The following is a 13,461-nucleotide window of genomic DNA, read 5'->3' as shown; positions in this document are numbered from 1 at the left end:
GAAGACATCATTATTCTAAGAGGAAAAAAAATTACATCTGGATGGGAAGAAAGCTCTTGTGAGCACAACCAACTTCAGGATGTACTTGTCTTTCTCTATACTGCCAGCCAGATGTAGAAGACAGGAGAATACGTCCTCCAGCCTTATCCCCATTTCTTCTATGGACACTTCTATCCCACAGAGATCTCTGTGAGGTCAGTGCAACAAAAGCTGTAGATCACCAGAGGAAAGGTAATTATGCAATAGAAGGCTTCTTCCCCTGGATCCTGGGGAACAATTCTGCCACCAATTAGGAAACACCTCATGAGAAATGTTATACAAATGTCTCTGTAGTGTTGACGGGACTGAACACATGTAGGAATCACACACTGGAAACATACCTTCCTGTATGCTGTTCTGGAGATGGTTGACAATAGCTGCTAGGATAGTAGACAGACTCATCACCTGTGCACACTGTGCCAGGCCTAAGGTAAACAGCTCATTCCAGCAGGCACGCACAAGGCTTGTATTACAGTCCTGCCTATAAACAACAGAAAATCAAACAACTGTAGGTCGTTTTCATATCAGGTTGGTATTACCCTATGTGTAATTATGTTAATTATAACAATTAATAATAGGGATTAATGTATTGCAAACCACTTTACTAAGAGGCATATATTAGCATATTACAAGTATTTAAAAAAGCAAAAAGAAGTTATAGGCCAACTACAGGAAACCATTTCAGGTTATCTGTAAAATGGTGCTCACCAGTTCTTTACCAAGATATATTTCTACAAATTAAATGCTTGCTTTTGATTCGGCTTTAGCTTCTGTAACCGCAGTAATATCAGATATTGTAGTTATCCCTTCCTCTGCCATCTTCTATTTTATTCTTCAAAAAGGAGAATATTGCATAGTCTTCACACATTTTAAAGAATTCATTAAAAATTAAACAATATCATAATTTAAAAATTCAAAATAGCTCAGAAGTGTTCAGATCAGTGCTTAAATTCATTAGAAAGCAAACTGTTCAACAGAATATGTCCATTTACCCCAGAGCTTGAAATGCAGGTATGGACCTAGCCCAGTGCATAGAGAGGAAAAGTAGTCGTGATGCTGACTCACAGATGTAGTGTACATTAAGGTACTCTGGCATTGGACTGGGCATTGTCAGCTGCAAAACATAAAAGTACAGTACAATATGTACAGTTTAGACATAACCAATTTTTATTATCAATGAAATAACCAGCGAAAACATTCAAACTACTCTCATAGTCTGTCATAAGCAACTGTGTGACAAGAAATTGCCAAAGGAAAACTGTACTAAATAACTCATTACTACTGGCAAGGAATGCAAAATGGGAATAGGAGACAAATTATGTGGGAGAGAGTTCAAATGTTTCCTTTTAAAATGTTTTAATATTCATTTAATAATAAATCTATAAATTTCATTGCTCTGTGGAGTGTTGGCTAGCATCACAGTGCTATAAAAGATCTTTTAAAACTTTTTAAAAAGAAGCAAAATAAAACCTAAAATCTAAATATCTAAAATGGGAAAGTCATGTAATAGGAATCTACAATCACAAAACACCATTAATGGGAATAAGCAGGTTATGATCAAATTTTGACTACATTAAGTATTACTTATTTCAGTAATGATCTTTGTATTTCTTGAAACAGTGCAATTTGATTATGGCAAGATGAACACCCTTACTGTTTCTCACACACTGTTTATCAACACGTGTGTGTCCGTATTCAGTTGAAGCTGAAGCATCTCTAAAATGCAAGAGATCAGTGGCCTAACCATAAGCCTCAAGAAGGCACTGTAATCTCTCTTTATATGAAGGGGCCTTTTAGATGGAAGTTTTACACTATCTAGAATTATAAAAGAATTAAGCAAGACATCATACTATATGGATGATATGGAAAGTGATTACCAACAGCACTGGAAAGTGAAATAAATTTTAAAGCATCCTTCTGTCTATGAAAAGGTCTTATGAAATAACACCTATAGTCTTTAGATACAGCATGCAAGAGTGAAAATTGTATTAGAAGCTTTGTAACAGCAGATGTTATCCTAGATTATATTGCCAAAATTAAATATAAGAATAAAGAAAACATAGTAAACTAATTTTGGGTTATGTCTTAATTGTTACTTTGTTTAGTAAGACATTTAAGGAAGCACATACCTTAAATGTGACGTGTGTATCTGTAAGTAGGGGTCCTTCCACTTCAATAATTGGTGTTGACTGATCTCTACTGATTACATGAATATTCCCTCCTCCTGTAGGATCCATACCATCTGCCAAGTTATGAGCTGCTGTACCATCTGTGGTATTAAGTGCTTTAGCCAAAGTATCAAATGCCCTGAAAAAAAAAAAAAAAGTAATAAACAGTGAAAGAGTGCTTCCTTACACCTTAAAAAATTTCATAGTGTTCAAATTAAACACTATAAAGCATTTCCACTTAGAGGTAACATATACAGGAACTGTTTATGCTAAGACACAAAGTCAGACTTTTCATTACACCTGGCCCCTCTGTACTGTTCGGATATTAATAAAAGGAATAGATCTGTCCATTTATTACTGGTAAAAGATCTCCCCTGTAAGGGGGGAACTTTTTACTACTGTAAATCCTGCTCTAACAGTTTTATGCTAGTATTTGTACTAGTAAAGGGGTCTCTTGTGCTTACTGTTCACTATCTCCTCCTTCTCACTTTGGAATGTTTAACAGATTATGTGAGGACTATAGACCACGTGTGCTCTGGAGAACACCCTGCAGTCCCTATCCTCGATGTCCAATTTCTTGGAACAGTGGAGAATAGTGTGATCCTCTTCTAGACAACCTGCCTGAATTTCCTTTCCCTTAAGATGAGATATGGCCAGACACTCCTGATCTCACAGTATAGACAGAGCCTTAGAAACCTTATGACAGTAGCATAAGAGAGACTGGTCCCCACACTCCTTTATACTCAAACTGTAGCTGGGCCATTGCTGAAATAAGGCAGTGTAAATTCCCTTCTTATGATAACAGAGCTTAGATTTAAAGAAGAATTTTGTGCTCGAATTTCATACCAGTGGACAGTATTATGGTATAGTGCTGTTTTACCAGTATTTTTGTCAAAAAGTTGGGGGTGGGGGGTGTTGGATTTTTTTTTTCCCCTGCTTTAAAGAAAGAGTACAAGGTTGACGTAAGTCGAAGTTGTAGTGTCAAGTATTGTTAAATATCAGTTCACTCACTTGAAGAGTTTAAATAAACGACTTAAGAGCCTGAAGTTAAGCTCCTCTTAAAAATCTTCTATTTGAGAAACAATGGACAGTTTTGAGGCCAAGTATTTTTCTTATTTCTCTATATTGCCAATTTATGTTATCCTTCAACCCACCCATTCCCCCCAAAAAAAAAACCAAAACCCACAACCGTAAAAATCTCAAGCTCTGCTGGAAATTTTAAGATTCCATGTTCCTTTTTCCCATTTTTCCCATTAATAAAGACAACACAGACTTCAAACTCTTTCTAAACATTAAAAAAAAAAGTTTATTAAATCTCAGTTTAACTACATTTTCCCTACATTACCAGCAGGTATTATGGTAGCACAATCTCAAAAAGAAATTTGCAGTAATACAGACCCCTAAAGAGCAGGGCTAAGGGCATGAGCATTGCGCAGGAGAAGCATCCATATAACAAGCCTATCAAATAAAACAGTACCAAAGTGTTACTATTCTCAGAGTCTCTCAAGATCACAAACTAGTAATTTATTAGTTCTGACTATGAAATCTGGTCTAGCTTCAGAACACTACATTTATAACACAGGACACAGTTCTTCACAAGAGGACAACAGCCAAACCTGGATTTCTAAAGAATTGTTTTTTGTTTCAAAGTAGGGAGCAATCTCTACTGTGTTTGGTGTCACAATGCCAAATTACTTCAATGAATGAGTGTAAGTATACACCACACAGAATACAAATTGCTACATAAGATGCAAATATAAATGCATACCGTGTAATCTCACTTGCAGATTGCTCTTCTTGTTGAACTTCAGAAGTATCTCCATTATTTAGTGACTCACTGAGATTAGCAAGAGATGTTACAACATTTGCTAGTGTTCCTAAAGCACCCTGGCTTGTTTCAGCCTAAAAAGGAAGAACCATATTAGAAGATCAAAATTATAGACAATGTATCATACTTAAATTTTTCCCATTTTAAATCTTTGTGTTCTTTTTCCCTTATGCACCTTTTCCTTCTCTCCTGAATACCTACAGGAAGAACAATGGCTCACCATGATCTCTAAATCCTATTGTAATCATCGATCCTAGCCCAGCTGGCATATCATGTGGGGAACTACATGTGGCTGACCTTTTGCAGAAATAGGTCCGTGAAAAGAAATCATGTTCCTGTTGATCAGCTTACTACCTCCATTCATAGAGATCTTCAGACTTACCCCAACCTTGTCTTCTCAAGAGCAAGAATTATTTGTGTCTATGTACATAGGTAAAATAATCTGAACAAATAAATACGTATGGTCAGAACTTAACTGAAAGAATAATACCTTGGAGTCAGCAGCTAGGAGGACTGTACCATCATCCCTGATCAAAGGCTGCTGAATATTCACAAGCATTCCCGGATCAAGAAGACCTGCTGACCTGTTCAAAAGCATAAGGCATCTGACAGTCAATAGTATTTTACATTAATCAGAAGAATGTGTAGCAACCTATGTCAGAATGATTACCAATTTTTAAATTAACAATTTAACGAAGCTCAGAGTTTACTCATCAGGACTTAAGTCTTTCTGAAACAGTTTCCAAAAAGTAGCTTGAAAGACAGAAAGACTGGAATATGTTTTCCTTTCCTGTGCAAAAGCAATAACAACTTCCCAAATAGATATCCTCTCATTTGCTTTTTATGCTGGTTTATTCTGTCTTAAGGAAAGTTGTTGTCTTCTCATGCTCGCAGAAGTCACTTAATAGCTCTAGAGCTATGTATTAGACTTTGGAGGAAGGCATAACTGTACATTCCAAGTTAGACAGTGGACAGCACTGAAGAAAAAAAGTTATGTCAAGAAAATATATTTTACATTCCAAAATACAGCCGTGAACAGTCGTGTAATCAAGGTCTGCATAAAATCTCTGCTGCCTTTACTTCTGCTACTTTTTGACCAAACATCCTTTCCCTTTGCTGTATCTAATTTAGGGAGACAGTGGGAAGTCATTGCAGTCAGCAAGGATAAGTTTGTTACTTGTATAACACTCCAAGTCTGCATAACCCAATGCAAATGCACGCACGACAGGTTCAGGCCACAGGGAATTTATAGTTTAAGGGGTCTGAGACTAACAACTAACATTGTGAACTACCACAGGCAGCAAATTATCATGTGTTATGTAAATCTGAATCCTACATAGAGTCACACTTAATGACTATAATATTGTTTATAGGACTGTAAGAGATCTGTAGCACAAGGAAATCTCAAAGAAGCAAATGTGTCTGTGAGCAGTCCTTTTGAACAATCTGACTTGCAAACGAGAACACTGAAAAACAATTCTCCAAGAAATTTGGAGCCCAGTCTTCCTAACTGCAATATCATTTGTTCAACAAAGAATATATATATAAAAAATTTAAAAGAATATATATATAAAATATATTAAAAATGAATATTGAGATCCAATATCTTTAGGTCCCTATCCATTCATAAACTAACTGGACCCACAGTTTTAGAAATGTGATATTTAACCTAGAGTTCTTTTTTATTCTACTCAGAAAAAGACAAATCTTGCTTCTATTTATTATGATATGCATTTCCACACCCACCGCCTATGGAGACAACTGAGAGCATGGGAACTGTCTCAGAATATCTTCCATATAGTAAAAGGAAGCTGCTGTTGTTTTGCTGTTGTTGAAACCAGTCTCTTGGGATCTGAATCAGCAGTCACTGCAGTCTCTTTTACTACTGTCTTTAGGAGAAGGAAGACAGAGTTTGCCATTTGCAGATTTGATTTCAGAGAGGTGCTAACCTGAATGCATAAGCCTACATGCTTTTTGCTTGACTATCACATATTTGCCCTGCCTGTGCTTTGACCTGGCCGGGCAAGAGCCAGCTCTGAACTGAAAACCGCCAAGCTCTACTCAGACATAAAAACCTTCATGAGAAGCAGAACAATCTACGTTGGTCTTGGTAATGGAAACAGATGATTTGTGAATTGGAGCTCTTTCCTGTCCAATTCTTTAGAGCAGAGGAGAAAAGAGAGTATAGGTGTGCCTGCAAAGTCATATGCACAAATAACCTTAAACAAGACCCGTTAAACTGAGGTACTCACCGTGTCCCATCCTTATCTGCCACAAATGTTGGAGTTGCTATTAGAGGGCTTCGTAGATCTTTTCTGATATAGATTTTTTCAGTGGAAGCTGCACAGTTGGTTGGTTTTTCACGCTGCACATCAAAAGGCTTTCTTTCACTTTGAACCGCTACATAAAGATAGAAACATGCAGATTTGAAAGGAAATAATTCAACTGAAAAATACAAAAATAAAGTAAAATTCTCACGGTAGGATTTCAGTTTGCACAGTTATGATGGTGTATCAGCTCAGTGCAAAACTGGAAATTTAATATGAAGACTGAAGAAACGCAGGCTCCGATTTTACTGTACCTGTGATTATGTACATTTTTAACTAAGAAAGTCACAGGCTGATCATTTGCTTTGAGTTTTTCTGAGTCAAAGTTTTTTGAGTTTTTCTGAGTCAAAGCTTGCTATTTCATTGGCATTTAGTAAGATGGAACATTCTGCAAAACGTGTTTTCAAATTGTTGATTTATTTATTTTATACAGGTAAAGCTATACCTAAATGTTAGATGCAGTCATACTCTGGATGATTCAAAACAATGCAAACCCAGAATGAATCCAGAAAAAGTCAAGACAGGCAAGTTACGTGAGAGATGCAGGTTAATTCCCTGGGAGACAAGTCTCTGCATGATATACAATTCACTCACATCCATTCATTCCACCCAGTTAGGTAACAGCGTTCCAAAACTAACCTTTTCAGAATTTAAAACATTTCTGCTTGATAACTGGAAGAAAATAAGCTCAGTCTCTAGTGTACCAAACAAGTGTGGTAAATCTTTTAATAAAAATAGTAAGAAACAGTAACTTTGTAATTTTAAAGGAAGTGAAAAGTGCATCTTTATAATATTAAGGTATTATTATTATTAAACAGATTACAGAAAGTTATCTGGAATCTAAGTCACTAAACTTTACAAACTCCTCTATAGCTTGGCATAACATTTGACTGCATCGATTTTTCACCTGAAAATGAGGATAATAAAATGAGTAAAAGACTATGAGGATAATATATTTTTAAGTGTTGTACTAATATTAATTCTCACATGCTTTGCAAATGTAAGGCATAATATAAATGGAGACAGTATTTCTGTGCTATTCATTGTACCAATTAATCATACAGCAGTTATTGCTCTAAAAGATTAACATTATTAAAATGCAAACAAAAAAATTCAACCCTCCTTTATAGCCCTTTTGCATGTAACAGTCAAACACATGGTTAAGTCTCTCTCTATCCTCGTAACCAGCAAGAGTTATTTAGTTCCTGATTTTATTTTTGCTAATATTGTTACTGTCAACAAAATTTAGGGGCTTAAAAATAGGTATATCCATTTTGTTGGCTTGGTGGATACATAAATATTAATCAGAAACCTGCGCCAACGCCCAATAAAGTCAGTGAGCATATATCCTAATCACATTGGGATAGTAAAGGTTTAGCTTCTGGAAATGCAGTAGTTTCTCCTGTCCAAATGTCTCCCCCTATACTCAGCACAGTGTGTGCAAAGCACAACAATCATCACTACAGGTCTGGAGTTCCAGAGTGCAAATACAACAAAGATCTCCCTATTTACAGCTTAAAGTTCTGCCTCCCTTGAACTCAGTGGTTGGAACTTATCCTGCCTAGATCAGAGTGGAAAAAGAAAAGTATTTGTTGCTTCACCTTAAATTCTCCATAAATTTATCACAAAACAATCAGATAATAGGCTTCATGAAGTGCTGGACTGAAGAAGCAGAGGTGCTATAAATTAGAAACAAAATACATTGAAAGAGGTGTTTGGATGCTAGCACTGGAATTGTACAAAGCACTGCATACAAACATGAAAGTATATTGTTTAAAATATGACAGGTTATACAATACCTCATAATACAATGCTCACAAATGACCAAATTAATATAAAAATCAAAAAAGAAAAAAAAAAGTACATCAACTACTCTCTATCAATGGATGAAAAAGCAGGAAAAATAAACCAGAAGGAAAGAAGATTCTGAACATGGAACATTAGACTCAGATTTATGTCCATCCATGTTAAAATATTTTCTACTATAAACATACACCATGTTTGTAACATGCATTCTCTAACTGGGCTCCTCAAAGACTACAGTAGTAGGAGACATGGTTCAAAACAAATCACTACTGAACCTCAGACATAAAATGGTGATGAAAGAAAGGTATGGTAGATGCCTTGGCTGCTGAAAGTTCTGTTTCCTTCAAGCAATATACATGGAAATGGAGAGAACACACTAAAAAGTAGTAGACCACATATTTATTATTTGGTAGGCACAGTATCACATTGGGTACTTAACACTCACATTCCATTTTCATGCCCATCTCTAGACATTTCTTAAGCCTACAAAACTGGCAGCGATTCCGATGGTGTTTATTGATGATACAGTCCTGGTTGCTACGACAACTGTAGGTCAAATTCTTCCTCACACTCCTTTTAAAGAAACCTTTGCATCCTTCACAACTGACAGCACCATAGTGACGACCTAGGAAACATATATATTGTTATCAGATGGAAATTACTTATATTTTAGCATACAAATATTTATCTTAAGCAAGTAAAACATTGTAAAAGTCACCCTTTAAATTTATTTTGTATTCTTACCATCATTTTGGACCATGAAAGCACTGTTAAAGTCTTACAGGATGTTTCTTGTTTACCTAGTGTCAGGGCTTTTTGGTGGGAGAGTGGAGAGAAGAGAGGAAGGCTACGCCTATTTCTGAATGAAAGGCCTGTGAAGTGGTAGTTCCCATTCTGGACAAGTACAGATGTGGTTCTATCTGCTGTTACAGATTATATGATACATTAAAAGAACATACAGGCTAAGAGTTTAAGTAATTTCAGAATATAAGTAATTTTACAATAAAATTTGAAATGCAATCTTAATTTAAAATTCCTATACATAACAATTCTTGTATTGTTTTAATGAGATAAACACTTAAAAAAATAAAAGAAAGCGAGACAGAGAGACAGAAAGGTGTCTTCTCTGTAGCATGAAAGCACAGTCTGCTTCCTTGGCTAATGTAGAAATTTTACCTCATAGACTCCTTGTTACTGCATGGATCTGAAATACTGAGGATTCGCTTGATCTCTACTTGCTTTTTTCTGTGATAGTAAAAGACCAAATTTTACCGGGAAGTCTTAAGTTTGTTAGAGAGCACTAAGAAGTGTTTTCCTGGAGCAGGTAGACTTTTCTAGGTGACATGTTTATTGCATGTTTGCCCATAGCTGTGGGGAACCGGACTAAATGCTTCAAATAGTCTCTTTCAGTTACCAGGAGCTATGCAATCATTATTTTGTCTTTCAGCACATGCCAATTTATCATACACTCCAGCTGAAGTACAAACTAATATTCTTCCAAGCAGAGTTTAACTATTCTGTGTGTATAGATACAAAGGATAATGTTATCTTTTTCCATTTTAGACTCAATTGCTTTTGCCATCAGCATAGCTAAAATCAGTTAAAATACATGAAACCTCCTCCGTTCATCCCAGTCACCCTTTCAACCAAGTTTCTTGAATACTACTTTCTACACTTCCTTACCTGATGCTTTATCGCCACAGACTACACAATATTCTACTACCTGTGGCCGCTGAACATCAGCTTTTCCCAGCAAACGTTCCACCGAAGCAGAGTCTGTCACTATCTAAAACAAAATTCCAGAACAAAAAGAGGTAACTAGCCAATATTTTCTTCTGACATGAAAGTAAGGAGCTTTGCCTACAGAACAAGATTGGTGTATCAACTGGGAAGAGGTGGCTGAATTTGAGAATAAGTATGACATGTGGAATGAAATTAAATAGTATAAAATGCAAGTTAATGAGAGTTTTTACTGTCAATAGTGAGACTGTTGAACCAGTCATAGCAAAACAAATTCCAAATAAAACTCCTAGCTTTGTTCAGTACAAGTAAGTTTCCTCACTTGTGCAGTCAAGTATTCTTCCCTTCTTGCAATTACTCTCAAAAAGCTGCTATAATTCAGCCAAAGATGGCTGTATTTCAGACGCTGTTCCCATCTATCCTTTCTCTAGCTATTAGGGATATACGGTTCAGAGAGGATAGCCTGAAGCTGAGAGCCATTATAGAAACAGTTTAGCTTCCGAAGGCCTTAGATTCCAAAACTTCTGTTCAGAACATTTCACTTAACACAGAAAAATAAAAAAAACCCCGCCCCTCTGTAACATCAGATAACCCATTTAGCACAGTCAAATAAATTTGAAAAGACTGTTAATACAAATTTTCAAATATTTATGTCAGAATGATACTTCTCCCTGTAAAATATTATCTATTGTAACAGTAGCAATAGGGACCAGGCACCTTTTTTTTTTTTTTTTTAAGAATGTTAGGAAGAAATCTCAAATTTCACTAGAGATAGATTATTGTTTATATAATTTGTTTTGCAAAGCTCCTGTTGGTCTGGATTACGCTCAAGACCCACAAACAACTATAACAGAGGACAGCTTCTGCTCCAAAGAGCTTTTACTGCAATGTCTTGATACTGCATTGTGAACCTAAGTTTGCTCAGGTGAGTTGTATCTCTGTATATCTGTGACTCTTGAACAGACCATCTTAAATCCTGGTACTCCTCACAAGCACCATCTTAAGTATTTGCTTATGTCTTTGGAATTTTAATAAGAACACACAACAAGGGGTGATGAGTGCAATGGAATGCATGAGGAACGTGAAGACAGGAGGATTTATCATTGAATAACAAAGCCTACAATTAGTATGGTCTAATCCATGTCATTAGACCTTTAGAAAACTATTGCAATTTGTCTTAAAGCAATTATAGACTTAAATAATCTAAAAATCAAAAACTGAAAAACAAAAATCTGTGGTCTATCTCAATTACTATATTTACCTGAATTCTGCCTGGCACAATGTTGTCCGTGGTGGTAAAGATAAGCTGTTTGGCATTGGATGTCTCAGGTGCTGCCAATATCACCTTTCCTGCACCAGTTCCATCTGGACTGGCTAAAATAAACTGTTGCTTTGGAGACACAGCTGAGTCCACTGCTGTCACTATTTGGATTTTTTGACCTGTTTGCTGATCTGTCACAATCTGTAAAACACATTGAAGAATTTTAACAGTAAATTTTACGTTTTAAAACCTTTCACTCTGTCTCAGAATTATATGATACTCTCTGATAATTGTCCCTGTTATTTATTATTTTGCTATTTGTACATTTATTACACTGGTGCAAAGTTATTGCAGCTACGTAAGTGCAAAACAATAAAATCAAACCAAATACTTATGTATATAATATATATGTATCTGCATACCTGCTGCATAGATGGAAAATACTAGACAGAGTTGTGAAAAGTGTGAGTCTGATATTGTTAATAATGAAGAGATATGGGGAGATCTTGTAATTACATTTAACTGTTCAAAAGGAGTTAGATATAGTGGATCCCAGACAGAATAAGAACAAAATGTAATGTTAAGGACTGCAGCTGATGAATGGCAGGTATATATGCAGGGTATACTCTGCCTAGTGAGACAGCATCACAGAAATTTCATAGAATCATAGAATATCTTGAGTTGGAAGGGACCCATAAGGATCATCGAGCCCAACTCCTTGCTCCTCACAGGACTACCTAATACTAAACTATATGACTAAACCATATGACTAAGAGAGTTGTCCAGATGCTTCTTGAACTCTGACAGGCTTGGTGCCATGACCACTTCCCTGGGGGGCCTGTTCCAGTGACCGACCATCCTCTCAGTGAAGAACCTTTTCCTAATGTCCAACCTGAACTTCCCCTGACGCAGCTTCATTCCATTTCTTTGTGTCCTATTGCTGGTCACCAAAGAGAGGAGATCAGCACCTCCCCCTCCACTGCCTCCCCCTTCAGGAAGTTGCACACTGGAATGAGGTCAGCCCTCAGCCTTCTCTTCTCCATGCTGAACAAACCAAGTGACCTCAGCCGCTCCTCGTCAGTCTTGCCCTTGAGAACCTTCACCATCTTGGTCATACTCCTCTGGACACAGTCTAACAATTTGATGTCCTTCTTGTATTGAGGTGCCCAAAACTGCACACAGTACTCGAGGTGGTGCCGCACCAGTGCAATGTAGAGTGGGACAATCACCTCCCTCGACTGGCTAGCTATACTATGTTTGGTGCACCCAGGACATGGTTGGCTCATGTTGACTCATATTCAACGTGCCATCAACCCAAACTCCCAGATCTCTTTCTGCAGGGCTGCTCTCCAGCCTCTCGTCCCCCTATTTGTACATATAATGAGGATTACCCCATCCCAGGTGCAGAGTCTGGCACTTGCTCGTTAAATTTCATATGGTTGGCAATTGCCCAGCTCTCTAGTCTATCCAGATCTCTCTGTAAGGCCTCTCTACCCTCGAGGGAGTCCATAGCTCCTCCTAATTTAGTATCCTTGGCAAACTTACTTAATGTACATTTGACTCCTACTGCCAGATCATTTATAAAAACATTAAATTAAAAATTACTCCAGCTGACAAAAAAAGCATAGTGGTACATTCTTGAGATTTGTATTCATTTTGTATACACGTGACTATGAAAGCTATTTTGATATAATTCATTTATGTATTTGGTTTAATGTCAGAGTTAAAACTACTACTGAAAATAAAATGTGAAGTGAATTTACACACACTGATATTCCTATTGAATTGACTGTATTAAGTGTCACAATAGTGTTGACTTTTTATCTAGTTGTCATGTTCTTTTTGTGTAATATGTCTTACAGAAAGTAAGACGTATGCTAATAGTTTAATAGTAAGACTATGCTAATAGTTTTACTAAGCTAGAATGCCTTAAAAAGGCATTAGAACTACCCAAAGCAGGAGTTGAATTACAGAGCTGATGATTTTTCTAGATTACAGAAACTCTTCGGGAAAGGGTCATCTCACATTTTGTGATTACAAATCTAAAGAAATCTGCACAAAGGAAATGGTAGTCAAAGCTGAGGATGAAGCCAGCTTACTACTGAATTTTGGACAAGACAGAGGTTTTCAGGGACTCTTTAGATTCTTGTATTTACAGAATAGAATAAGCCATTTTAGGTCTCACATGCATAAACGTTTTAGTGCGTAAGTGTATGGAGTCTACAAACATAAAGCTTCAAAGCAGCTCAAAGGTTAAACAATCATTACCCCTCAGTCCCACTGTTGTAACAC

At 36.6% G+C, this 13,461-nt stretch overlaps 1 protein-coding gene across 7 annotated transcripts in view; it reads right to left on the bottom strand.

The window, feature by feature from the left end:
- Positions 1–13,461, bottom strand: part of NR2C2 (nuclear receptor subfamily 2 group C member 2) — a 50,547-nt gene that overhangs the window by 18,572 nt on the left and 18,514 nt on the right. For all 7 annotated transcript variants that reach the window (XR_012044593.1, XR_012044596.1, XR_012044595.1 and 4 more), the window contains 9 exons: positions 11,170–11,370; positions 9,852–9,954; positions 8,614–8,793; positions 6,288–6,435; positions 4,526–4,619; positions 3,976–4,109; positions 2,169–2,346; positions 1,032–1,153; positions 381–520 (listed from right to left, as the gene is read on the bottom strand). Coding sequence is in view for 2 of the 7 variants with exons in the window: in XM_072876051.1 (XP_072732152.1) it covers positions 381–520; positions 1,032–1,153; positions 2,169–2,346; positions 3,976–4,109; positions 4,526–4,619; positions 6,288–6,435; positions 8,614–8,793; positions 9,852–9,954; positions 11,170–11,370 (1,300 nt within the window). In the remaining 5 variants the exon portion in view is untranslated. The remainder of the gene's footprint in view (positions 1–380; positions 521–1,031; positions 1,154–2,168; positions 2,347–3,975; positions 4,110–4,525; positions 4,620–6,287; positions 6,436–8,613; positions 8,794–9,851; positions 9,955–11,169; positions 11,371–13,461) is intronic.

Source organism: Ciconia boyciana, chromosome 11 (assembly GCF_034638445.1).
Source record: "Ciconia boyciana chromosome 11, ASM3463844v1, whole genome shotgun sequence".
Lineage (NCBI taxonomy): Eukaryota > Metazoa > Chordata > Aves > Ciconiiformes > Ciconiidae > Ciconia > Ciconia boyciana.
This window is presented reverse-complemented; position numbering and strand designations above follow the sequence as displayed.